Consider the following 24524-nt stretch of genomic DNA (forward strand, 5'->3'; position numbering starts at 1 on the left):
GTAGGAGAGGTGTGATCACATGATGTTATGCAGATAGCAAACTTTGGAGCACAGAGCCCTAGGTTGCATTGATTGCACTTCAGGAGCCTCGTTGCATGTTTTTCAGAGATACTTAGTGCCCATGGCTCCCACTGCTCTCAGAACTGGATACGCTTAGGCCCTCTGAAAATTATAGTAGTACATAATGGAGAGGTGAAATGCTTGCTCTGAGGTACATCTTCAGCACCTCCTATTGACCAGAGGCTGGTGCAGCAGTCACCAGAGCCACTGAGCAGACACCAGCATACAGATTGCACAGCAGTCCGGTAGAAAATCCAGCACCGTGGGTAAGTTGGCAAACTAAGTCCACTTTCCCTGTGTGTCACCTACCCGGCAAGCAAGGGCAAGCAGAGCTAGGAGATGTCAGCTCCAGAGACCGGAGATAATGGTAGGTTTCATTTGCCAGTCTACATAGCCTCTTAGAGGGACCACATGGGTTAGCCTGGGGTGATCACAAGTGCTCAGGTTATTATTCTGTAGGGCTTGGGAAGCCATTTGATGACGTACCCCCTTGAGGGAGAGCTACAGGATGGGTTTGTTACCCTTTAAACAAAAATCATTCTGGGAAGCAGCTGTGCTCTTTTCTAAATGTGGCTTAAACACCTCAGAGCTCAGCCCCATTTTAAAGCTGGATTTGTTGCTATAATAAGTAGCATAATCCTGCTCTGGTTAAACCCACACCAGCAACCATCCCACATGGGGTAGTTGGATGCAACAAAAACCCCTCAGCCCTGTACAGAATGTCAGTGGTAAGATCCAAAAGGATCCCCCCCCTCTATAAAGAGTGGACTATAGGTACTTGGGTAGGGTTAGAGGTGGTGGTTGTCAGCTGCCTCACTCCAAAAAACACAAGTAGATTTATTGCACTCTTTTATTCATCATGGAGAACTAGTGTTTGGCCCAGCAATGAAATTTTGGACTGCGATGCAGTGAATGCAATTAACTGCAATTACAAGAGTGGTGCACAAGTTTTCACACTAGCCTACAGCAAATCAAAGCCATCATCTCAGGCTAAGGAGTATGACTGAGCTCTGCTGTAGAAGAAGTAGGTTGCACTCAAAGAGTAACTGTGACATGTATGAAAAGTGAAAGACTGTTTAAATAAGAAACAGCTCACTTGACTGAGGTTCTGCATTGACCCCTCCTGCTGCTGGAGAAAAATCCCTCTCATCCCAGCCCACTAACACCGAGCAAAATAAAAAACAGCTGCTTATTTTTGGATGGCTAATTTTCACTGTTACATTCAAGCCAACTTTGTCTCTCTGTCCTTCTTAGTGAGCAATTAACACAGTAGCAGCACCACACCAGAAGAGGGATGTGGATCCAGCAGTGCTACGCCATTTGCATCATGTTAAAAACAGCACGGGCTGGACATTGCTGAACGGTGGTCTGTGATTCAAGCTAGGGAAAATAAATAGTGTCCCCTGGTCAGAATCCACCTTATTTCATAAACTGGCCTCTGATTGGCTGAAACACACACAAGGCCCAAATACAGCTCTAGCATAACCTGATTGTAAGTGGTAAGGTGATAGCATTAAGGGTCAGCTTCCGAAAAGCATTTGCAGCACTTAACATGCTGAGCTCTGTGGGAAAATCTGGCCCCATCACTGGGTTCAGAGCACATGAAAATCTAGCCTTGCAGCTGTAGCTCAGTTACATTCAGGTGTTGCTTGGCATGGATTACACACTATGGTATTTGAACCTTAAGATACATCCATTACAAGGTTTAAAAAGGCATCTGAAGTCATGTTAGCCATGAGGCACAAGGTGGCACTTGAGGGCCAATGAGATGTTTGCTCACCCTGAGAAAAGTAGCTAGTCTTGTTCTCCTACACATTGATTAACACTTGCACCTTAACAGAAGGCTTCAAGAAGAGTGATCACACTTCCTTCCCTTGGGGACCTTCAAGTCCCAGCATTCTCCTCTTCTACCCTCCCCTCTCAAAATCACTCTGGCATTGGATTGTTGTAAAGCTACAGCATGTGTGCCTGTCCAAGGCTATTAAAAGCCCTGGAGAGTGAATCTGCTCAAGTTTATTCTACTTCTTCCTCGTCCAATAATCCCAAGGCATGTTCCTGCAACAGAAGAAAAGAGAAGGACTTGGTAAAATAGGAAGTGTGACTGTACTCCTTTTCAAATGCTGTCAATGTGCGCATCACAACAATGGATTTTTCCACTGCTGACCTGTGAGGCCATCAACCACACAGCCCTGCATACCAACGATCTGAATTGATGTAGAGCAGTGGTGGGCAACCCACAGCTCCCATGGATTGGGAATGGCAAACCGTAGCCACTGGGAGCTGCGGGTGGACATGCTTGCAGACAGTCAATGTAAACACGCTATCTTGCGGCCTGCCAGCGGATTACCTTGACGGGCCATGTATGGGCTGCAGGTTGCCTACCACAGACGTAGAGTCTAGAGCTGCAACATATTTATACAGCGTCACAGCTGACCACACTGCTTTGCAGAACACAGAACAACAAGGTCCTTTGCCTGAGGAGCTTGCAATCAAATTCAGGCAAATGAGCTGTGGGTCAGCAGATTGGGGGCGCACAAAGGCTAGGGTTACAGTATGTCCATATTTTCCCAAACATGTCTGGCTTTTTGGTTCTTAAATAGCCATCTGCCAGTAATTTTTAAATATCTAAAAATGTCCGGGATTTTGCCATTATCATTTTTCCCCAAAGAAGAGTTGATCATTCAAGAAAGAGTGAATGTTGATCACTCTTTCCTCCCTAGCTCCCAGCGCGTGTTCCGCGAAACAGCTGTTTTGCACTGCTGGGATGGAGGGGGAACGTGGTGCACACAGGGGAGGAGGCGGGACCGGGGTGGGGATTTGGGGAAGGGGCCCAATGGGGCAGGGAGGAGGCAGAGTTGGCACGAGCAAATTCCCCCCCCCCCCCGGCATGTCCTCTTTTTTGAATGTTCAAATATGGTAACCCTAACAGAGGCATTGCTGGGAAGGGAATCGGCCTGGGAGGACTTTTCAAAGGTGAGCTCTAAGGAGACAGCTGAAAGAGGAGAGATGCTGTTGGGGGCACAGAAGTGGGAATGCATTCCATAAGGGACAGCATGGAAGAGGGCATAAACTTGAGACCTAAAACAGACTAAGGAAGCTTTCAGGACAGAAGATGTAGAGAACTGGGACTCTGCATGGTCAAAAGAGGGCCATGCTAGTGGGTTACATTACAGGGTTAAAGGACTATGGCCCAGATCCTCAAAAGGTATATAGACTCCTAACTTCCACAGATTTTAATGGGAGTTAGGAGCCTATATACTTGTGAGGATCTGGGCCTCTATGTGCAAAGATTGAGATGTCTTGTGTCAGGGGATCACAAGATAGCACCTCAGGAGCCTAACTGCATGTTTTTCAGAGATACTTTGTGCCCATGGCTCTCATTGCTCTCAGAACTGGATACGTTTAGGCCCTCTATATGTTGTTGAATGTATAGTCATGTAATATAGTCCCTGACCACTCTCATCCTCTAAAAGAGATATTTAAGCAGTACAATTTTCTAACATCTGTTTTCAATCCAAAAGGATGTTCATTGCATAGAGGTGTGCTAGCCTATCATTCTAAAGAATGAAGTCTCCTACCCATCCACCATGGTTCTGAATCCAAGGGCTAAAATTTTCTTTGAGGTATTTTACTCCAAACCCAAGGACCATGTTCATAGGATGGTTGTCCACGGCTGTAAGTCTGGTTGTAACTTCCATCACAAAGGCAGCTTTGGTGCACTGTATTTTGCCTTCTGTCTCCCTGGTAGAATCTCCTGGGTCTTCCTCCAGGTACTGATCAGTGAGTTTCTTGAAGAAGGCATAGGAGAGCATCTTTGTGACGCAGTGATAGAAAGTGCTGTCCCTTTTTATCTGAAAAAGGAGCATAACTATTAATCCATTAAAGCCATGGTCATAAATACAGAGTTTTACTGAGGAGGAATCTAGTGCTTGGAAAAGTGAAATCCACCCTAGTGTCTCCATGGAGTCTGTATTCAACAACATATTCGTTATTAGATCTAGAGAGATGTGCTCTCATGTATGAAGTCTGCATTTTCAGGCTTAGGGCCTGATCCTGCAAACTTACCCATGAGAGTTATCAAACGTACACACAGGAGTTACTTTACTTACACAGTCCTACTGACATCAGTGGGGATTACTTGCATGAGTAAAGTGTGTGTAGGATTGTACTCTCAGTGATGTGTCTGTGTATGTGAAATCTATTGGTTCAGGGTTTAACATGTCCTCCCTCTAGTGACTGGTCTATGTAGAGGACAAGAATCTACTATCACTACCAGCTTCAGGAGTTAAGTACAGTAGTAGAGACCTATGCTTTCAGTGCTGAAAATCCCAGCCTCAGCTCCAACTAATGAATTCATGCAGGGGGCAATTTATATAAGCTCAGGGTAGAATTTTCAAACATTAACTCTTAATTCAAAAGATTTCCCCTCCAAAGTTACAGAGAGAGTTTAACCTCCCTGGGCAGGACCAGATTTAGGGGCAGGCGACCACTTGGGGTGTCAGGCTCCAGGTGCTGCTTTTGTTGTTAGTGACAAAAGGGAAAATAGAATGTTTGAAGTAAAGCATTTCAGGTTTTGATAGTACATTTCAGTTATTCTTAAAATTAAAAAGTTTCTACAATCTTAGTGGAAACAAGTTTTTATTTGCTTTTGTATGGCATGAATAGATACAGATTTACAGATCTAGCGTGAAAGTGTATTGTTTTATATGACGGGGATAAATCATGCATGCACATCATGCACCAAAGTCATGAAATGGGATACAAATGCAATAAAAAATAAGGTATTCAAAAGTTTAACAATTGGAAGGAGGGCGGCACTGAAGATGCTCCTCACCTGGGGCACCTTTTGGTTTAGGGCGGTCCCTGAAAACTACTCATGTGCCAAGCTTAATGCTGAAAGGGGGAGATTTTCAGAAGCTCAAAAGGCAGTTAGGTGTCCAACTCCCATTGAAATGAATAGTGGCCAGGCAACTACTTTCTTTTGTGCCTCTGAAAATCTTAAAGCCCAAATCTTAAGATGCGAGGCCTAGCGCAGAAAAATCTCAGCCCAAATAATGAAAGTTTCAGAAAGTTCTAAATGTGTGAAAAAGGATCAGAATAGAAATGGTTCTGCAACCTTAATCATAGCATTCACTGCTGGCAAAAGTATAATGAAACGTACACAGAGCGGACTGTTCATTTAAAAAATAAAGCGTATATTACCGTTTCTTCCAGTTTATCCCCAGATTGTCTTAACAATGCAACTATCGTTTCTATTATCCTCTCTTCTTCATCTGGAGTTGGGGAGGAAAAGAAATAATTACTTTCTTCTAGCAGGATCCAGGTAGCAGACTTAAAGGAACTAGCTCATTGTCTACACCACATAGAGAATGATCAGCTTTGTAAGAAAGCAACTCCCATTTTGTGGCTTGAACCAGGTAAAATATACAATGACAGACCTGCATGTAGGTTTTAGGCAGATGTTTGTAGCACACTCTGGAATAGGAGATGTTCTTTGTCCGTTACGAGTTCCAGTAATTTATTATGCCCTTATAGAATTTTGCTCCAGTCAGGGAGTGGGACTGGGGTTTAATCCCTGTTATTCTTGCTTTCTTCAAGGAGTATCTGATATTGAAGACAAGACCCTGAAGTGGCTAGTGGGAGTACAAGGCTCCACCCCGCCACTCAGGAGCAACATCTGCTAGTGGCAGCTCTGGCAAGCTATGAGGTGTCCGCTTGTCAAACAACCAGAGCAAGGAACATGCTACCATGTCTGGCGGCCCTCCTCTGAATGAAAAGAGTCCTGAAAACCTCACACCAAAAGAGAGAGAATTCCCCACTGAGCCTGGGAAAAACAAATGATCCAGAAATATAGTGTAGCCAGTGGATCATGCAGTCAGTGCAGTCACCTTGCAGAAGGAGAAAGCAAGTCACAAAGGCAGCATGGTCCAGTGAATAAGGCACTGGGCTCGGCATCAGAAGACAATGGATTTATTCCTGGCTCTGCCTTCAGCATGACCCTCGGCAAGTCATTTCATCTACCTGTGCCTCTGCTTCCCCACCCAGGCTCTCTGTCATGTTCAATTCAGACTTCAAGATTCTCATGAGCTTTATTAATTATTTGTACTACAGTAGCACCCAACTGAGAGCAGGGCTCTACTGTGCTAGCCTCTGTGTGCCACTAAGTGTTTGTGTAGGAGCTAGCATTGTGGGGTCCTGATTTCAGCTGGTACCGCTAAGTGCTACTGCGATACAAATTAAACAACAGTGGTAGGAGGGGTACCCGGAACCTGAATAACCAGAAAATGAGCTAGTTTCTTCAGCACAAGCCTACCCCAATTACAGTTATATAGGCTTCAGGCTGTAGCTCTAAGCACAGTATCATACACTGAGTAGTTGATGCATCTGACGAAGTGGGTTTTTTACCCACAAAAGCTTATGCCGCAATAAACCTGTTAGTCTTTAAGGTGCCACCGGACGCCTTGTTGTTTTTGAGGAGTTTTACTGCACTACCTCAGTCAGTCAATCAATCTTACCTTTTTCACCTCCCTCTTGCTGAGGGAATTTGAGCTGTCCACCATCTGCCTCTAGACTTGGAGTGCGCTCTAGCGCTCTGAAACCCACTCCCCGGGGAGCTGAGTGCAACCTGGCGTTAACTATCTTAGCAAGTCTGTCTGCAACGTGGAGGAAACCCTCTGCCTCACCTGGAAAAAAGAAATCCTGCTGGTTAGTCCCTCAAGCAGGCTTAACACATTAGCATTCACAGAACCCTGAGGAGGAGGAACAGGACAAGATCAAGAGGCACATTTCCCGATCACAGAGCCTTGCTGCTCTTTGGGCTCAGGTGGCTGTAATTAGGAATGGAGGGGAATGCTACACACCCATGATGCACCACAAACTTTTCTCATTATCTGAGCAGTAGCTCTCCAGTGGAAGATAGTATGTAGTGTTCACTGGTTACTGCATGCCTTTGTACCTCTGGAGACGATTGCACATTAGAAGATGAGATTGCTTTGCTCTTTAGGTAGGGTGACCAGACAGCAAGTGTGAAAAATCAGGATGGGGGTGGGGAGTGATAGGCGCCTATATAAGACAAAGCCCCGAAAATCAGGATATCTGATCACCCTATCCTCAGGATCGCGGCTTTCAGAGCTGGTTGTATTGGGATATTGTAAATGGTTGGTTCATCTATGCCCAATTGTATAAAACACTGTGGTGATGCGTTTTAATAAAAGACAATCTCTCCCAGGCTGGGAGTTCTGTGTTCCTCTTGTATGGCAAGAGGCTGGAGCGGACATGACCATGAACAGAGCCCTTTAATCCAGTGGCCAGGCTTGATGTATGCCATACACACACACTCACACACACCCCGCCCCCCACCCCGCAGCTAAGACTCTATCCAGGACCTTTGTGATCTACAAACTGACGGTCAGCCAGCCAAACGGAGGATCTCTCATACCAACCAAGCGAGCGGGAGATTGCTGCTGAGCTTGTCCGAGCTGGAAGTTGCTCTTTCCTGCACTAAGTCCCTGGGAGCTTGGGACCTGAACTCTGATCCCGCAAGGGACAACTCCTGTTTTGACCAGCAGACAGCCAGACCAGCTCCTGGATGACCCAGCTCTGAAGGGAGCTCCCTTTATATCATGTCTGGGAGCTGCTGTCTGCTCAGCCTTTGGCGGTGGAGTTTGCAGGGTGGAAATCAGGTCATTTATTCCAGTGCCTAAACATGAATCTAGAAGCCTAACATTAGGCATCCAGGTTTGGAAATGTTGGCCCCAGAGTTCATAGCTGAGCTAATGTCTGATCTAGGAAGACAATCCGGGGCTGACATACAAATGATCACAGCAAGCACCCCCCTTTCCTGAAGGATGCCTGCATCCCACACTGCCACAAGTAGCAGGTTCTCCTGCAAATGTGAGTTCACTGTTTTAGGGCTTGGGAGGGTGATCTGCTACCGTATTGCTAAAGCCTGGTTTTAGGACCAAACCCTGCGTCTAACAGTACTGATGGGGGAAACAGCATTCGTAGTTGAGCTCAGACTGCCACCTGCTGGTTGGTTTATGGTACATTGAAAGGAATGTCAGATTACTAAAACAGGCCAGTGTGACCTTCCTTAATAATGTCTGGGCAGGAAATTAAAAAGTATGTGGTCGGAATGGCATCTGGAGGTGGGCAAATGATTTTTGCCAATGGAAGAGTCTGGTTAGGTCCACTTATCCACAAGGGTGGGAGGAGTAGGCAGAGATCTTGTATTGATAGATGTAACCAGCTTTGACAGCTGGGAGGATGACTGCTTGGGTGGCTTGTCCTAGATGCTTGGGAGGGTTTAGAAGCTGGTGGGGTGACTGGATTGGAGATGTGAGTTATGGGTTGTTTTAGGAGGCCCTGTAAATATAGCAAAGGGGGAGAAGGCAATGACTACCACCACAGGATGTAATTCGGCCAATAATACTGAAGATGGGACAAGTGTCTTATTCTGAGTAGAATACTGGGGCCACCTTGCAAGCAGTGGATACACCTGGTAAACCTGGCCATTCTATCACCTATCTTGACCCTTGTGCTCTAGAGCATGAGCTAGTTGCCTGTGGAGACCTGGTGGAGTCTCATCAGCCATGTCACAGCACCTCATTTAAGCGATAGCCTTTGGATACTGGGTGTATGATAAATCACTGATAATGGGCCAGAGAATGGCCCGCTAAATCTGAGCATGGAGATAAGCACCCTCCACATGCAGCTTTCCTGCCTACTGGACAGAGGAGGGTAGGCTCCGCCACTTCCGTGGCACTGTTCCCTCTTCTCAAGACCCCATGGAGAGCTCTCTGTAGGGTTGGGATCCCTGGGCCAGGTGGTAGGCCTGCACTGGATGGGGGTGGGGCTGGGAATGTGACCCATATCTTTCTGGGGTCCCATGGAGATTCCTCAGGAGAAGGCACCCAGCTGGGGGCTGTGTTACCTTGCCCTCCCTCTTCAGTAGGGAACCCCTTTTAAGAGGGATCCTGTAGTAATGGTGGCTGCTGTGGGAGAAGTTAGAAAAGCCTTGGTACAGTGTTTCTATTTCAACTATGATGCCAGGGAGTAGAAGACACTGGGGGTCCAGAGCCAGCAAAATTACCTTCTCAAACAAATTAGGGAAGTACAACTTAGATAGAGCTACAACAAGATGGGTGCATAAGTGGTTGGAAAATCGTTCCCAGAGAGTAGTTATCAGTGGTTCACAGTCATGCTGGAAGGGCATAACGAGTGGGGTCCTACAGGGATTGGTTCTGGGTCTGGTTCTGTTCAATATCTTCATCAGTGATTTAGATAATGGCAGAGAGTCCTTTTATAAAGTTTGTGGAGGATACCAAGCTGGGAGGGGTTGCAAGTGGTTTGGAGGATAGGATTAAAATTCAAAATGATCTGAACAAACTGGAGAAATGGTCTGAAGAAAATAGGATGACATTCAATAAGGGACAAATACAAAGTACTCCGCTTAGGAAGGAACAATCAATTGCACACAGAAAATGGGAAATGATGGCCTAGGATAGATGCTGCAGAAGAAGATCTGGGGGTCACAGTGGATCACAAACTAAATGAGTTAACAATATAACGCTGCAAAAAACAAAACAAACAAAAACACACCACATGCAAATATCATTCTGGGATGTATTAGCAGGAGTGTTGCAAGCAAGACACAAGTAGTAATTCTTCTGCTCTATTCTGTGCTGATTAGGCCTCAACTGGAGAAGTGTGTCCAGTTCTGGGCGCTACATTTCAGGAAAGATGTGGACAAATTGGAGAGAGTTCAGAGAACAAAAATTATTAAAAGGTCTAGAAAACATGACATATGAGGAAAGACTGAAAATATTGGGTTTGTTTAGTCTGGAGAAGAGAAAACAGAGGGGACATAACAGTTTTCAAGTACATAAACAGTTGTTACAAGAAGGAGGGAGAAAAATTGTTCTCCTGAACCTCTGAGGATAGGACAAGAAGCAATGGGCTTAAATTGCAGCAAGAGAGATTTAGGTTGGACATTCAGAAAAACTTCCAAACTGTCAGGGTGGTTAAGCATTGGAATAAATTGCCCAGTGAGGCTGTGGAATCTCCATCGGAGATTTTTTAAGAGCAGGTTAGACAAACACCTGTCACAGATGGCCAAATACTTAGTCCTGCCATGACTGTAAGCGACTGGACTAGATGACCCCTTCCAATCCTCTGATTCTATGAGGAAAACTGCTTGAGTAGACCCCTTGGATGAGTCCCTCTCAGCCCTCTCTTTGCTGATTTTACCATAGGAGACTGCAGTCTGGCCCACATCTATTGTTTTTCTTAAACTACTCTTCATTACATTCTTTAGCCCAGTTCAGGGAACAATAAACTAGTGCTTGGAAAAGCAAATCTGTGCAATTGTACAATTATGGCAGGATATTCATGGCCGGTGTATAGGTTCAGTGTGGAGACTAAAAGGTATATTACAAGCATGAATCTACTCTGTTTTTTGTTTAGGGACCAGGACTGGCAATTTTATTCCCACAGCTAGCATGAAAGAATATATTAACAAGTAAAGGAGAAAGGCAGCAAAATCAGCCATCAATAAGCTATTTAGGAGAGAAATAGAAACCAGCATGAAAAAGGGACTGGAGACAGAAAGAGAAACTATTCAGGCACCCACCTTCTGACTCTGGAGAAGAGGTCTGGAGTGCCATCTGCAACTTTAAGCCATACCCATTCACAGTGTCTTGGTTTGTGGCTAGCTCCTGTGGGCCCTTCTCCCTCTCTCCTCTGGCACAGGAGAAAAGCAGCAGGCATCTCTGCATGAACTTTTTCTTCCTTTGCTTTTTACGTTGGGCAGCGGGCCCTTTGTCCTGGACTGACAATTCTTGGTGCGTCTCACCCTTATTGGCTTGAGGGATCCCTTCCCTTTCCCCTCTCTCTGTAGACGATCCTTTCAAGGTCTTCGCCTCCCTTTCCAGAAGTTGCCTGTATTTACTCACAGAGAGACGCCGCTGGGCATAGGCCATAAGAACTTTGTATTCCACGGTGTCTCTGTCCTCATCCTCCAGAGAGATCTCTTCCATGTTGGCGTCACTGGTTAGCTTTATCTTGCCCCTAAAATGACATATTCCTTGTTAGTCTTAATGGCTTAGGGAGCACACCAATTTTGTTAATTCTGAATAATACTAGAGAGCCTTTCACCAAAGCACTTAAACTTCAATGACTTAAGCCTCACAGCACCTGTGAGCCAGGGGAGTATTATTTTACAGAGTGGTTAAGTGGCTTGTCCAAGCAACTTCCTAGATCTGGAAGAATGGATCCCAGGGGGCAAGGAGCTATTACAGCATGCTCCCTCTCTCTCATTTTTTTATGTTGACTTGAATTGGATTTGGCTACCCTAACATGGTCCCTGGAATATCATTCAGGCAAGGGGGTGTTTTTGCCAGAAACTTTCTGCATGTTATTGTTTCTAAGCTGATGCAAATGTACATGGTGCTTTACAGGAGGTAACATTTGCCACATTTCTGGGATAGCATTCCAATGGGAGCAAACAACCTCACTAGTTTTGACATAGGGCTTGATAAGTTTATTTAATGGGCGTAAAGAGATAGAGTTGTCTGTGATAGCACAGGATTGGACTTAATGACCTAGGAAGCCCCTTCTAATCCTATGCAATATAGGAATATATTTCTATGCTAGGCAGGGTCCCTGATGCAAAGATCTTACCGTCTAAAGGCACAAATAAATAGTTACAGTATAGTGAACAAGCAAAGTGGCACATGGTCATTGTTGAGAGGATGCTCCTTGGAACAGCTGAATTTTCAGAAATATTGTGGAGGAGGAGAGAAAAGAACTTTGTGCATGTCAAACTGGGTGGCAATTCCTAGCATGGGTGGCTTGGAGATGGGTGCAAGAGATACCAGATGCAACTGGGAAGCTGTTAACTTTGGGTAGAATGCAGGAAACAGGGAAGGTTGTTATATTAATACTGATTCTCACAAGGATGTGATGGAAGAAAAGATTTCAATTAACTAAAGCGCATCCTATGTGCAAATTTCACTAAATCCACATTACCTCCACTCTCTGCTGGGTTCCATCAGCCCCTCCCCAACTATAAAACTTTGCAGTGTTGCCAACTCTGATGATGTTAATGCAAGCCTCATGGTATTTGGAGTTCCCGAGCTCCTGGATTCATCAAGTGATACAAGAATCTCAGTTTTTTTTTTAAATGGAAGTTTCTAGCTATCATGTTTGTAGTAAGGCTGTTGATTAATCAGAGTTAACTCATGCTATTAACTCAAACAAATTAATCGTGATTAATTGCACTATTAAATAGAATACCAATTAAAAATTAAATATTGTAGATGTTTTTCTACATTTTCGTGTATATTGTATTGTGTTGTAATTGAAATCAAAGTGTATATTACAGTGCAAATATTTGTAATTAAAAGTGATAAACAAAATAGTATTTTTCAATTCATCTCATACAAGTACTGCAATCTTTGTTGTGAAAGTGCAGCTTACAAATGTAGATTTGTGTGTGTGTAATATAAAACGTCACAGTCTACAAGTTCACTCAGTCCTACTTCTTGTTCTGCCAATCGCTAAGTTTGTTTACATTTACAGGATATAATACTGCCTGCTTCTTATTTACAATGTCACCAGAAAGTGAGAAGAGGCATTTGCATGGCACTTTTGTAGCTGGCATTGCAAGGTATTTACGTGCCAGATATGCTAAACATTCTTTTGGCCCTTCATGCTTTGGCCACAATTCCAGAGAACATGCTTCCATGCTGATGACTCTCGTTAAAAAAAATGCGTTAATTTGTGACTGAACTACTTGGGGGAGAATTGTATGGCCCCTGCACTGTTTTACCCGTATTCTGCCATGTATTTCATGTTATGGCAGTCTCGGACAATGACCCAGCACATTTTGTTCATTTTAAGAACACTTTGCGTTTTGTGAAATCTACAGTGAAAGAAGATACCAATGTGAGATTTCTAAAGATAGCTACAGCACTCGTCCCAAGGTTTAAGAATCTGAAGTGCATTCCAAAATCTGAGAGGGACGAGGTGTGGAGCATGCTTTCAGAAGTCTGAAAAGAGCAACACTCCGATGCGGAAACTACAGAACCTGAAACAAAAAAGAAAAATCTACCTTCTGCTGGTGGCATCTGACTCGGATGATGAAAATGAACATGCGTTGGTCTGCACTACTTTGGATTGTTATCAAGCAGAACCCGTCATCAGCATGGACGCATGTCCTCTGGAATTGTGGTTGAAGCATCAAGGGACATATGAATCTTTAGCACTTCTGCCATGTAAATATCTTGTGACACTGGCTACAACAGTGCCCTGAGAATACCTGTTCTCACTTTCAAAGGACAATGTAAACAAGAAGCGGGCAGCATTATCTCCTGCAAACGTAAACGAACTTGTTTGTCTGAGTGATTGGCTGAACAAGAAGTAGGACTGAGTGGACTTGCAGGCTCTAAAATTTTACATTAAAAATAAAAGTTTTTTGAAATAATTCTACATTTGTAAGTTCAACTTTAATGATAAAAAGAGATTCCATCACAGTACTGGTATTAGGTGAACTGAAAAAAACCTCTTGATTTTTTACAGTGCAAAATACTTGTAATAAAAAAATATAAAGTGAGCACTGTATACTTTGTATTCTGTGTTGTAATTGAAATCAATATATTTGAAAGAGTAGAAAACACCAAAATATTTAAATAAATGGTATTCTATTATTGTTTAACAGTGCAATTAATCACAATTCATTTTTTTTAATCCCTTGACAGCCCTAGTTTGTAGAGAAAGGTCTGAAAATGTAAACTCTAAAGGCTCCAGCCAGGAAGGCAAATAAAATATGAACCCCATATTTGTTAGTTTTTAAAATCATGATTTTTTAATGGCTGATACAGTGGTGCCTAGTTATTGTATCCTCTCCTCTGTTGGGGAACTGGTACAGCTAGACACACACACTGCCTGCGGTCTTTCAGCTGCTCTATCCATTGTTTATCATTCTATCATTCCTTTCAGCATGAAACACTCCATTACTTGTGCTTGTCACTGGGCTCGTTTCCCTCCTGACCTCTATAAACCCAGAGCAACAACAGGAACGAATGGAAGCAAGTGACTGAACAGCTGCCCCGCAGAAAGCCATATGAAAATTTCTAACATCATCCCAATTACTTGGCTAGGGTGTTCAGCTGGAACACTGGAGGGGAAGTTCTATGAAGTGAGCCTCTCGCTTGCACAAGCACTATTATGGCTGGGTCACACAATGGCACTGTTACACAGAGTCTTGCAAGATTTTAGCGTACAAGCAAGATTTCAGATTTGGAAAAATGCCTCATTGTTGTTGGTTTACTGTTGTGGTTTCCATGTGGCTGCTGTAGAGAAGCAGCAAAAAAGTTTGCTTCCTGTTTTAATCTCTCTAACTAAAGTCAAATCCTGAGAAAAAGATGTTCCTTGGGAGGTGGGCATTGGTTCCTGGGATGATTTCTCTGGAAAAGGGGGCTAGCCTCATGCTGATTGTGACCACCTCTGTCCAAGGACTGCTGTATATAGCATTAATTATACAAGTTATACATACTCTATACCCTGGCCTCACATCACAGATTTCCTCTCCCCTCAGAAGCTGATCTGCAAAGGCCTCGGACATCTGCTACTTCTGCAGGGGAGTGACGCGTCCATATTCAGATAACAATATGGAACTTAAACAAATTCAAGTTAGTCCTTTCCAACTGCCAGGCCTTTCATGTTGGCATCTAACTATTCCCTCCTTTTTATTCAATATTAGTGCTACTGTGTTCCCACTATGATATCTAACTCCAACACTGGATGTTCATTAGGGCACCACTGGAAAAAGCCACACAAAGTGCTAACTGCCAGGGAGAGTCAACGGGAGTGAGGCAACTAACTTCCTTAGGCTCTTTTGAAACTCCTACCCTTCGGGCACAAGCCAGTCTATTATGTGCCTCTCTATTTAGCAGTGAAGTGTGTGATTAGGATGTCCTGTTTTGGTACTACCATGTGAAATCAAATGGACATTCGTTTGTCAGTCAGTTGTGGTCTTTGGAAAACTTTTTGACCTCAGGTCAATACAGCCTGAGATTTAAATAATAATAGTAAATAATAATAAATTGATGCTATCATGTGTACTGAAGGCCAGATCTCCACTGGTGTAAACCAGCATAGCTCCACTGAAAACAGTGGAGCTGTGTTGATTTACATCAGCTGAATTTCTAAATCTTCAACACCTCCATTGGTAACAGGTACAGCAACCTCGCTGTGTGTGCGGGAGGGACTCAGTGGCTGGATTGCAGGCCAGAATGCTGTGCTACAAACAGAGGCCACAGTAGACCTGCTTCCAAACCCAGTTCAGGCAGACACCATATCCTTTCTCCTTAGTGTATGGGAAAAGACATTGTCCCCTGACTGCCCCCTCCCGGGATCCCCACCCCTAACCCTCCCCAGGACCCCACCCCCTATCCAACCCTCTGTCCCCTGACTGCCCCCCCCCGAACCTCTGCCCTATCCAACTGCCCCCTGAGGGGGGACAGCGGGGGAGGGGCTCGGGACTAGCCTCCCGGGCGAGGAGCTCAGGAGCCGGGCAGGACGGTCCCATGGGCTGTAGTTTGCCCACCTCTGGGCTAGTCAGATATGAAAGAGGAGCAGCTTAGAAAGTACTCTGATGTTGCACTGGATTTTAAGGGTTTTTGTTGAGGCAAAACAACCTCCCCAACCACCTCTGAAGACTGGAAATATTAACAACAGAGATTGGCCTAAACCAAAACCACATATCCAAATAACCAGGAATTTCAGAGAGAAGTGGGTATAGACTTTGTAACTTGGGTCCAGTTCTAGCTTACAAACCTACAGTCCCCATTACCTGTGTGCATATTGCAGCTCAAAATTATATTTCATTTTAGACCTCATGCTTTTCATCAGAGGGGAAAGACCCAATTCAGCCACTGCTTCAGGAAATCACTAGAGTCTTTAAAGCTATGGAAAGAGGTCAGTGCTGGGTCCGAAAACATTTAAATAATAATGCAAGCCATGGAGAGAAAGAATCATAACAGTTGGGGAGGTGGGGGGGGGGTGAGGGAAGAGGGATCAGAAAAAAAAAAAAGTGTTTCCAGCCATAGTGTCTATCTTATGTGTGCACATGCAGGATTTCCCAGACTTCTGTGAACTAGTAAGTCATTTATATCCTACCTTCCCCAATTCTTCATGAACACCAAATACAAGAGAGACTCTGAACTATTTATTGGGCAGAGATGAGGCAGCTGGGATATAGGAAAAAGAGAGGACACTAGTCCCTATCTGCACCGAGTAGCTACTGCCTGCAGTAAATACAATGCCTACAAATGCTGCACCATAGACTCTAGGGTACTGGCTGAGCTGTTTAGAAACGGGCTTTAAAGGCTGCTCTTAAGGACATGAGCCACTGAGTTTACAATAGAAACCAATCTAAAAAGCCATCAGGATAGAGGCAGAAAGACATTAGATAAGGAGCAATTAAACCAGATGGAGAGGAGGTAAGAATTGCAAACACATGTAAGAAACAGAAATGAAGAAAGGAATTCTAACTTTTGTGAGAGACTCTGAAGATGGGAAAGGAATTGGGTAGACACAAGGGCCTGGTTCTCAGTTATCCCATCCATTGCATGTGGGGCAGGGATGCAGACATGGCTTCCTCAACTGGAAGGATGCATCCTGGCTTCTGAGAATGACTGGAGCAATAAAAAATGGGTTAAAATGGGAGACAAGATTGCTCCCCAAGATTTGACAAGATGGGGGAGTTTTCTCCAGGCAAAAATATATTATAAATAACCCTCCTGTCAGCAGAGACAGTGAAGTTGCCATGTGTTCCTCTTAACATGAGATGGCCAGGACCTTTGTTTTACATCTCAAAGTTGGAGGATATATAATAGACTATTTCTCCCCCCTATAGAAGGAGGGTCTAGAGAGGACCTCACTCTTTCAGATTCCTGCAAACAAGCTCGTATGCACCTAACAACTTTCATCCTGGAAGAACCCAACATGTAAAAGAATCAGCCCATTCATCAGTTCTGGGCCTGATGCAGCAGCTTTGCTTATGAGAGTAGCCCCTCTGAAGTCAACAGGGCTATTTATGACGGGCCCTTTTGGCATAAAGTTGTATCAGTTTGGGGACTCTTCAGGATTATCACCATCTCACAAGGTCAGTAACAGGAGAGATCTAAGGGTCATGGAAAGGATTTCAAGAGAAGCAGCATCTTGCATTAGATCTGACCTAACACTAGGTTTCAGCACTTGGTCTCCTGAAGACAGACTCACAGACTTTAAGGCCAGAAGGGGACCATCAAGATCTGGTCTCACTTCCTGCACATCGCATGTCACCAGAGCCTCACGCACCCCTGTAATAGGCAAATAACCTCTGGCTGAGATATTGAAGTCCTCAAATCTTGATTTAAAGATGTCGAGTTACAGTGAATACACCATTTACTCTAGCTGAAACCAGCAAGTGACTCATTCCCCATGCTGCAGAGGAAGGGGAAAAATCCTCAGGGTCTCTGCCAATCTGACCTGGGAATTTATTCCTTCCTGACTGTCCTAGCACCTAGGACAGGTCTTCACTGCAGCATTAATCTGAGTTATCTACGTTTGAGTCAGCCTTGCTTGAGTCAGACCTGACACACACCAAGATAACACATGAGGTGAGTCTACGCTAGTGCTGTACTCACTCGTATGTGTTGTTAGGACTTCTGGGAGGTGCATTCCATGGATCTTTGTACTGCACTAAGCTGTACTGCTCCATGAATTCTCTCTCAGTGAATTGTAGGAAAACTTGTCTGTCCTGTCTGGACATGTAGGGGGAAATATGGAAAAGCACTGGAGGACGAGCAGTATTCACCTGTGTCCACCCTACAGAGTAGCTGTGTAAGCTGCCAACTAGTAGTGCTCACTCATGTAGTAGCTTATCTCCCCGCAATTGCCCAGCCTACCCGAGTTAAAAACACCATGTCACCCAAGCATTGTGTGTGTGGATGGGACTGGAGTTGGGGTAACTCGAGTTATAATTCAGCTTAAATCAGTGAAGCCAAGCCCCGAAAGTGAGAAGCCACATTCCCTAAATTGCTTTACGCATCAAAAAAGTCACTACTGCAAGTGGCAGGGAGAGCACCTAAAGCCAGGTCTTGGCAGGTTTAAAAAAAAAAAAAAAAGGAAATAATCTATAATTAGTTTATTACACTGTTTAGCTGAAAGTGTCAAGTCAATTTGTGGTTTAGAGTTGTTGTTTACAGAATACTTCCCTCTTCATTACCATGTCACTTCTTGACCATCACAGGAGAGCTCTGAACAGAGAGCTCAGCCCTGTCGCATGAGAGAGCTCATTTCCTTAGGAACTGCTTTTAGATGAGAGTTTCTGAAAAGACGGCTTTTTAATGCGTGTATTTGTCTTTACTCATGCTCAGGAATCCCTGAAAGAAACTGAAACCAGAACCGGTACATTATTCTCTAGGCTTTGCTGGAATTTAAGTATCTTGGAGGAAACAGGAAGTGTTTTTATGGAGGATGGTTTGAAGAGACCTGGTATTGGCTCATTCTCAGTCTGTCTGGCCTTGTTTTTCAAAGTTTCTGGAGTTCACAGGCATCTGAGCGGACACAATGTCCCCCCCCCCCCCCCCCCTTTTTTTTTTTTTTTAATTCTGCTGAAAAAATGTCACATCATGTCCTTTCCATGAACTGGCTGACATGTTGCCTACTCTCATGATATGTATCACAAGTCTTGTGATATCAGGTAGGTATTGTTTTAAACCCCATATGAACCTCCGCTCTTTTTTGTTTTGTTTTTTTTTAAAATGTAAAAGAAGTTTCTAGCCATCACAATTACAGAGAAAAGCTTGGAAGTGTGAAGCAACTGCACACTAGAGTCTGAAAGACAAAAGAAGATAAAGGAAAAAACAAACAAACCCCCCTCACCCATCAAAAGACTCCCCACCCCCTACCCCCACTAAAATGTGTGTTATTTATAATTATTTTGGTAAGCTTGAGTTTGGCAACACTGTGAATGAAATTAATTGATTCTAAGGCCAGAAGGCACCATTAAATCATGTGTTGACCACCTGCATAACCCTGGCCATAGATTTCATCTAGTTCCCCCTGTATTGAGCTCGATAACTTGTGTTTGGCTAACAGGTTTTCCAGAAAAGCATCCAGTCTTAATCTGAAGACACCAAGGGATGGAAGATCCATTACTTCCATTGGTGTTTTGTTCCAATGGTTAATCACCCTCACGGTTAAAAATTTGTGCTTTTTTAAAATTGGAGGAGTTGTTTTGGTTTTACCTTCCTGCCATTGGTTCTTGTTAGATCGTTCTCTGCAAGACTAAAGAGCTCTTTCTTACCCAGTATTTTCTCCGCATAAAGATATTTATACATTTTAAATAAGTCACCTCTTGATCCTCTTTTAGATCAAGTGTAGCAAATGAAGCTCTTTAAATCTCTTGCTCCAACATATTTTTTGTAGCCCTCAAATCATGTGTGTGTCTGTCTCTGTATCCTTTCCAGTTTCTCAATATAGCTTTTAAAATGTGGACACCAGAACTGGACACAATATTCCAGTTTCAGTCTCTCCAATGCGGTAGTCAGAAGTTTAGAAAAACAAAGCCACCACACACCATTCTTTTCCTTACTACTCCCCTCTAGGTCATGTTCCTCTGTACCAGACATGGACCAGCCACAGAGCTTACTTATAGCCACACCAGATGTGTTCATCACAAGATCCTTTAATGCTGTGCCAGCTACGGCTGAGTTAGTTTAAATAAAGTATTTTACACATTTCCATCTAATAGCTGAACAGTATAATCCACTCTAGCAGCCATTACACAATCCATTTTGTTTGAATGGACCCAGTTCCGAAATGATCTGCACCACTCTGTGGGACTACCTTCTCCTCATTGTTATTGATGTGGAAATGATATGTGGGCTTTGAGTCTTGCGCTGTTACTGCACTGAAGTGTCAGAATAGGATAACAAATATTTTAATTTGCCTTTCCTTTTAGTATGGTGCTGTTCTGCCTTTCCTTTATTACAGAACAGTTCCATTTGGGAATGAAGGGTTTGTTTATTTTTCCAGAGAAAGATCCTCTATTTCTTGCATTTGTTATTTTTCCCATATGTATCTGAATTACAGTAGCACTTTGGGGCCCCATTGTGCTAGGCACTGTACACAGAGTTATAGACAGTCCCTAACCCAGACATAAGGTAAAAAGATAGACTAAGAAGTCCAGTTCTGATTTCTAATCTATATCTTATTGCTTCACTCCTTGGGTTATACAAGAAGCTTGGATGATTTACTGTGAAACCTGTTTTGAAAAACAAAACTTAAATAAAAGGCAGCGCAGGAAAAACTGACTAGATAACAATTTCTCTCACTGAATCATCACACGCTCACACATGCTTTTGTCTTTCATTCAGTTCTGCCGCTGTTTACATGCGGATTCACAGTCTAATGTAACTGAAAGCAGAATTGGGCATCAGAGTTTTTGTTTTGTTTTTAAAGGGGTGGGCAGTTCTTAGACTTCTTTCAGAAGACTATCCCTTATAAGTCCTCCACCCTGCCATCTTAAAAGCCCCCATAACATGCCAACATTGCTCCTGCCAGTAAAGGAGGACTGGAAGCAATGCCATTTTGTATTTCTAGAGCGCCCATCGCTGAGGTATCGAAGCACTGCTTATACAGTACCCTTCATCCAAGAATTTCAACCCACTTTACAAACATTAAGTCAGCTATAACATCCCTATGAGGTAGGCAAGCATCAGCTTCCCCATATGGGCACACAGTTGGTTCTAGATAGAACGCAGCAGCTTTTTAGGCCAGGAAGTTAAGGACATCTTATCTAACCCCCAACTGAAGGGTTATTTAGAATTAACAAAAGTTGAATTTCACCAGGACACTAAAGTTAAACACTCCTATTTTTATGCAAACCTCCACTGGCTCTTTAATGAGTCAGGAGAAAAACAGACATTCAACAAATCTAGGCTACAGGAACATGCTTTCTAGGTATATTCCTCATAGAAGAGGAGAAATTCCCTGCCTACTTTCTGGCTGTTCAGGAGAAGCTTCCCGTACTCAGAGCTGAAGGGAAGGTCACAGGCTCTAAAGAAGACAGACAGCTTAAATAGGACATACAAATTTACTTTCAATACACTCATAACTGGTTAAGAGTTCATATTTATGCCACAGCCAATAAATCAAATCTTCAACTTCACAGTGATCGTTAATTCCATTCTGGGGCCTGGTTTAGTGATTATTACTCAGAGAGAAGAATGAATCACCACCACTACTAAGTTGCAGGATTTAAAAGATCATTTTGGTTAGAGATGGAGAAATCCCATATGCAATTATTGACCCAGCTGGAACCTGTGTAGCCTTGGAGATCTGAGCTGGTCTCACAAAACAAGGAGGTAAAGATGCACATTCTGCATGAATTCACTGGGTGAATCTTCCATTGACATGAATTCAAGTTCTACACGCAACAGGTATACACAGCATGGATTGTGGAGGAGAACTTTGCCCTCTTCAGCTAGACAAGCAGAACTTTCTTTTAAAGCACACTGAGTAACGTTGTCACAAGTTTTGTAAGCCAGTTGTGTAAGAGCTCTGAATATTTTGGTTCTAATGATCCCACGGGACCTCCAGCTTTTTCCATTTCTAGCCCAATCATTTTTTTTTTAAAATGACAAAGTACTGAGTTAAAAAGAACAAAATGGAACAGTTGTTTCACTAATATATTATAAACAGTTCCATCTCTATATGAATGAAGTTCACATTTACAACACTTGATGGTTCAGATAGTCAGAAATGGCCCAGCATAGTCTAACAGAAAACCAAGTGGAGGGGGGAAAAAAAGATTAGCATAAATTATTATTTTAGCTTTGTTTTTACCTTCCGCCGAAGTTGCACCAACAGGCTTAAAGTCTCTTGAGCTGAGCACTTCCTTATGTTTTTCCGGTCACTATTTCTTTTCTGTTAAAACCAGTTGAGTCTTGTAATCTTCCTGGCTTTCCTTCAAAGAAAAGGGGGTAATGTTTTTATTTTAAAATTTCAGCTTTTTGTTAAAACATTTGCTTACATGCTTCAAATAAGGGCAGAGCTGCACTTGAGAGAGTGTCTTTCACTTCCTTATAATCAGAGGTACTGTAGAAATCTGCCAGTTTACATTAAGAGCAGCTAGGGGGTGGGGCTGATGGTGCCCATGTGACTTTCCTGAAAAATATACAATTTACAATAGGGAAGCAAAAAGTCTGTGGCAGCTACCGTTCCCTGGGGCAAACATTTGCACTCTTATCTGATTCAAGGCCATTTCTCATCAATTTAGGTCAGATTGCACCACCATGTTGATAAAGTACTTTTCTTTTCATAATAATTCGGGGGATACTCCTACAAATTAAGAAAAATATTAAATAAATAATTTTTTTCTTTTTCACTTGTATTTACTCAAAGGCCACAGAAGATACTGATCACTCACTCACATGATGCTCTTAACAGTGACACCATATTTCTTTACAGGCCTGGTGGTCTACACTGCTGCTATAGCTCTCAGCCCAAAGTTCTAACCCAGTTTTCAGATGTGGTTAGGTCCCCTGGACACAGAACTGTTTAACTGTGGTTATCATCAGGTCAGGGATCTGTTGTGTTGTAACTGGGCCCCTTTACTGAAGAGTAAATGTGGGCCTAGTGCTTGTGAAAGGTGCTAGCTTGACAGCCAAGGAGAGTGAAGTCCTGCATTTATCCACAGGACAGGTACAGTGGCATTATAAGCTTTTCCTGCAGCTTTTGTGCCTCAGTTCAGATGGGTGGGGGGAGCTTTTAGGAGGAAGAGCGATTGCAGACTGAATTGCTCAGTGGAGACTGTAGAATTTCTAACCCTCCAGGACTGGTCTGGAGTTTCCTGGAATTGACATAAATTTCCCAGTGACTATTGAAAGCAATTTGGGAAATTTTAATAGGATATTTTAAGAAAGTGACATCATATGTTGGGGAAAAAGATCTCCCAGAATAACTTTAGGTAGAGTTGGCAACCCTATGAGACTGTCATAAGGAAGCCAGTTCTGAGGGTAGATTTTTGTGTAGTGGTGTCTTGGGTAATAGAGACTGGACTATAAACCCCACCAACTCATTTCACGTGTTTCAAGGGAATAAAAACAGCTGTTGGGAGATAAACGGGAGTACATTTTAAAATGCTGCTTTGCATTTATACTGAATAGCAACTTCCAATTACAGATCTCAAAGCCCTTTACAAACATTCATTAAGTAGGTTACACAATGTGCGTTGTAGATATTTTACATATAGGGAAACTAAGGCATGGAGGATAGGTCAATTGACTAAGGTCACAAAGTAAGTCAGAGCTTGTCTATGCTTCAAACACCACAGCTGCAGCAGTGGCTGTGTAGGGCCTCAGTGTAGACACTACCTAGGCTGATGGGAGGAGTTCTTCCATTGGCATGGGTAATCCACTTTCTTCAGAGGTGGTAGCTGTAATGCTGTGTACACAGGGATTTAGGTTGACTTAACACTGCTCAAGGGTGTGGATTTTTCACACCCTGACTGAGGTAGTTAAACTGACCTAATTTTTTTTAGTACAGGCCTGGCCTCAGCAACAGATCTGAGAATAGAACCTACTTAACCTGACTTCTGCTCCTCTAATGACTTCATTAACCTGCTTCCCTAAGAAATGAAACTCACCATTTTTTAACCCTGCAATCTGTCTTAATCAGACTTTATACCACTGCAAGACAAGAACATTCATGTGTCAACATGTTCAGTAAGCTGTGCTAGCAAAACATTGCATATGCTGTGGCTATTATAACCTGTTGACTGCATCTGTCTCAGGGCCAGCCTTTGCTTTTTGGATCATATGTTGCCATAATTACATGGGATTTGTCTAAAATACTGAAAATGCCCCTCATCACCATCATTTGAGCACCTCACAGTGGGGTGTTTTTTCCTTTAGTCTAAGAATTTGGCCTTTTCCACATTGCTCTTAACAATAAAACTGAATCTCTCCCTCAACACATACTTACAAGAGACTCACTTTGAACTTCTTGTCCACATTCTCTCTCCCTCCATTCTTATTCCTCAGACTGAAATCAGACTAAATTCTTTGTAGACTTTCCATCTTGCTTCTCTTATGCCAGGTAGCTACCCACCCTCCTGCCCTTTACCTTGGTGTATACCTCTTGGGTTCCTTGCATTTTCTGTTTGCCTTCTACTTGAGCTGACTGCTTTGCTCCAGCTGGTACTGCCCCATTCTTAAATGTATCCTGTATCTTCAGCTCAGCCAGCCAAAGAACTCCTGAGGCTGCCTCACCCACAAATCTTTAAAAGGGAGCAGCTGGTATAAATCAGGGTAGCTCTGTTCAGTTCTTGTGTTTCTCTTGGTGCTTAACTTGATTTGCTAGGACTGCAAGGGAATGTTTACTTGTATAAAAACAGGTTTCTGTTGCCATTA

The 24524-nt window shown here is 43.3% G+C and overlaps 2 protein-coding genes across 6 annotated transcripts in view; one reads left to right on the plus strand and one right to left on the minus strand.

Moving 5' to 3' along the window:
• Positions 1 to 24524, plus strand: part of LRP6 (LDL receptor related protein 6) — a 299386-nt gene that overhangs the window by 209238 nt on the left and 65624 nt on the right. The window contains exon 23 of one of the 5 annotated variants that reach the window (XM_073315591.1): positions 5659 to 7268. The exons of the other annotated variants lie outside the window; for them this stretch is intronic. Coding sequence (XP_073171692.1) covers positions 5659 to 5668 — 10 coding nt within the window. The 3' untranslated portion in view covers positions 5669 to 7268. Of the gene's footprint in view, positions 1 to 5658; positions 7269 to 24524 lie in introns of those variants that run through there. 5 annotated transcript variants of the gene reach the window in all.
• On the minus strand, positions 906 to 22214 carry BCL2L14 (BCL2 like 14). Its single transcript, XM_073315630.1, has 6 exons — positions 21958 to 22214; positions 10691 to 11127; positions 6576 to 6743; positions 5263 to 5333; positions 3639 to 3911; positions 906 to 2115 (listed from the first exon to the last, which is right to left on the minus strand). Exons 2-6 carry the CDS (start codon positions 11094 to 11096, stop codon positions 2074 to 2076), a joined length of 960 nt encoding a protein of 319 aa, XP_073171731.1. The 5' UTR covers positions 11097 to 11127; positions 21958 to 22214; the 3' UTR covers positions 906 to 2073.

The sequence above is a fragment of the Lepidochelys kempii genome, chromosome 1 (assembly GCF_965140265.1).
Source record: "Lepidochelys kempii isolate rLepKem1 chromosome 1, rLepKem1.hap2, whole genome shotgun sequence".
NCBI classification, from domain to species: Eukaryota; Metazoa; Chordata; order Testudines; family Cheloniidae; genus Lepidochelys; species Lepidochelys kempii.

What these genes read in the sequence shown, in the direction of transcription:
- BCL2L14 (XM_073315630.1), bottom strand. Translation starts at nt 11,096, where the DNA reads ATGGAAGAGATCTCTCTGGAGGATGAGGACAGAGACACCGTGGAATAC. An exon ending in CTCTTCTCCAGAGTCAGAAG is followed by an intron (nt 6,744 to 10,690) that starts GTGGGTGCCTGA and finishes TCTTTTTTCCAG; the next exon opens with GTGAGGCAGAGGGTTTCCTC. An exon ending in GCAAGAGGGAGGTGAAAAAG is followed by an intron (nt 5,334 to 6,575) that starts GTAAGATTGATT and finishes CCCCAACTCCAG; the next exon opens with ATGAAGAAGAGAGGATAATA.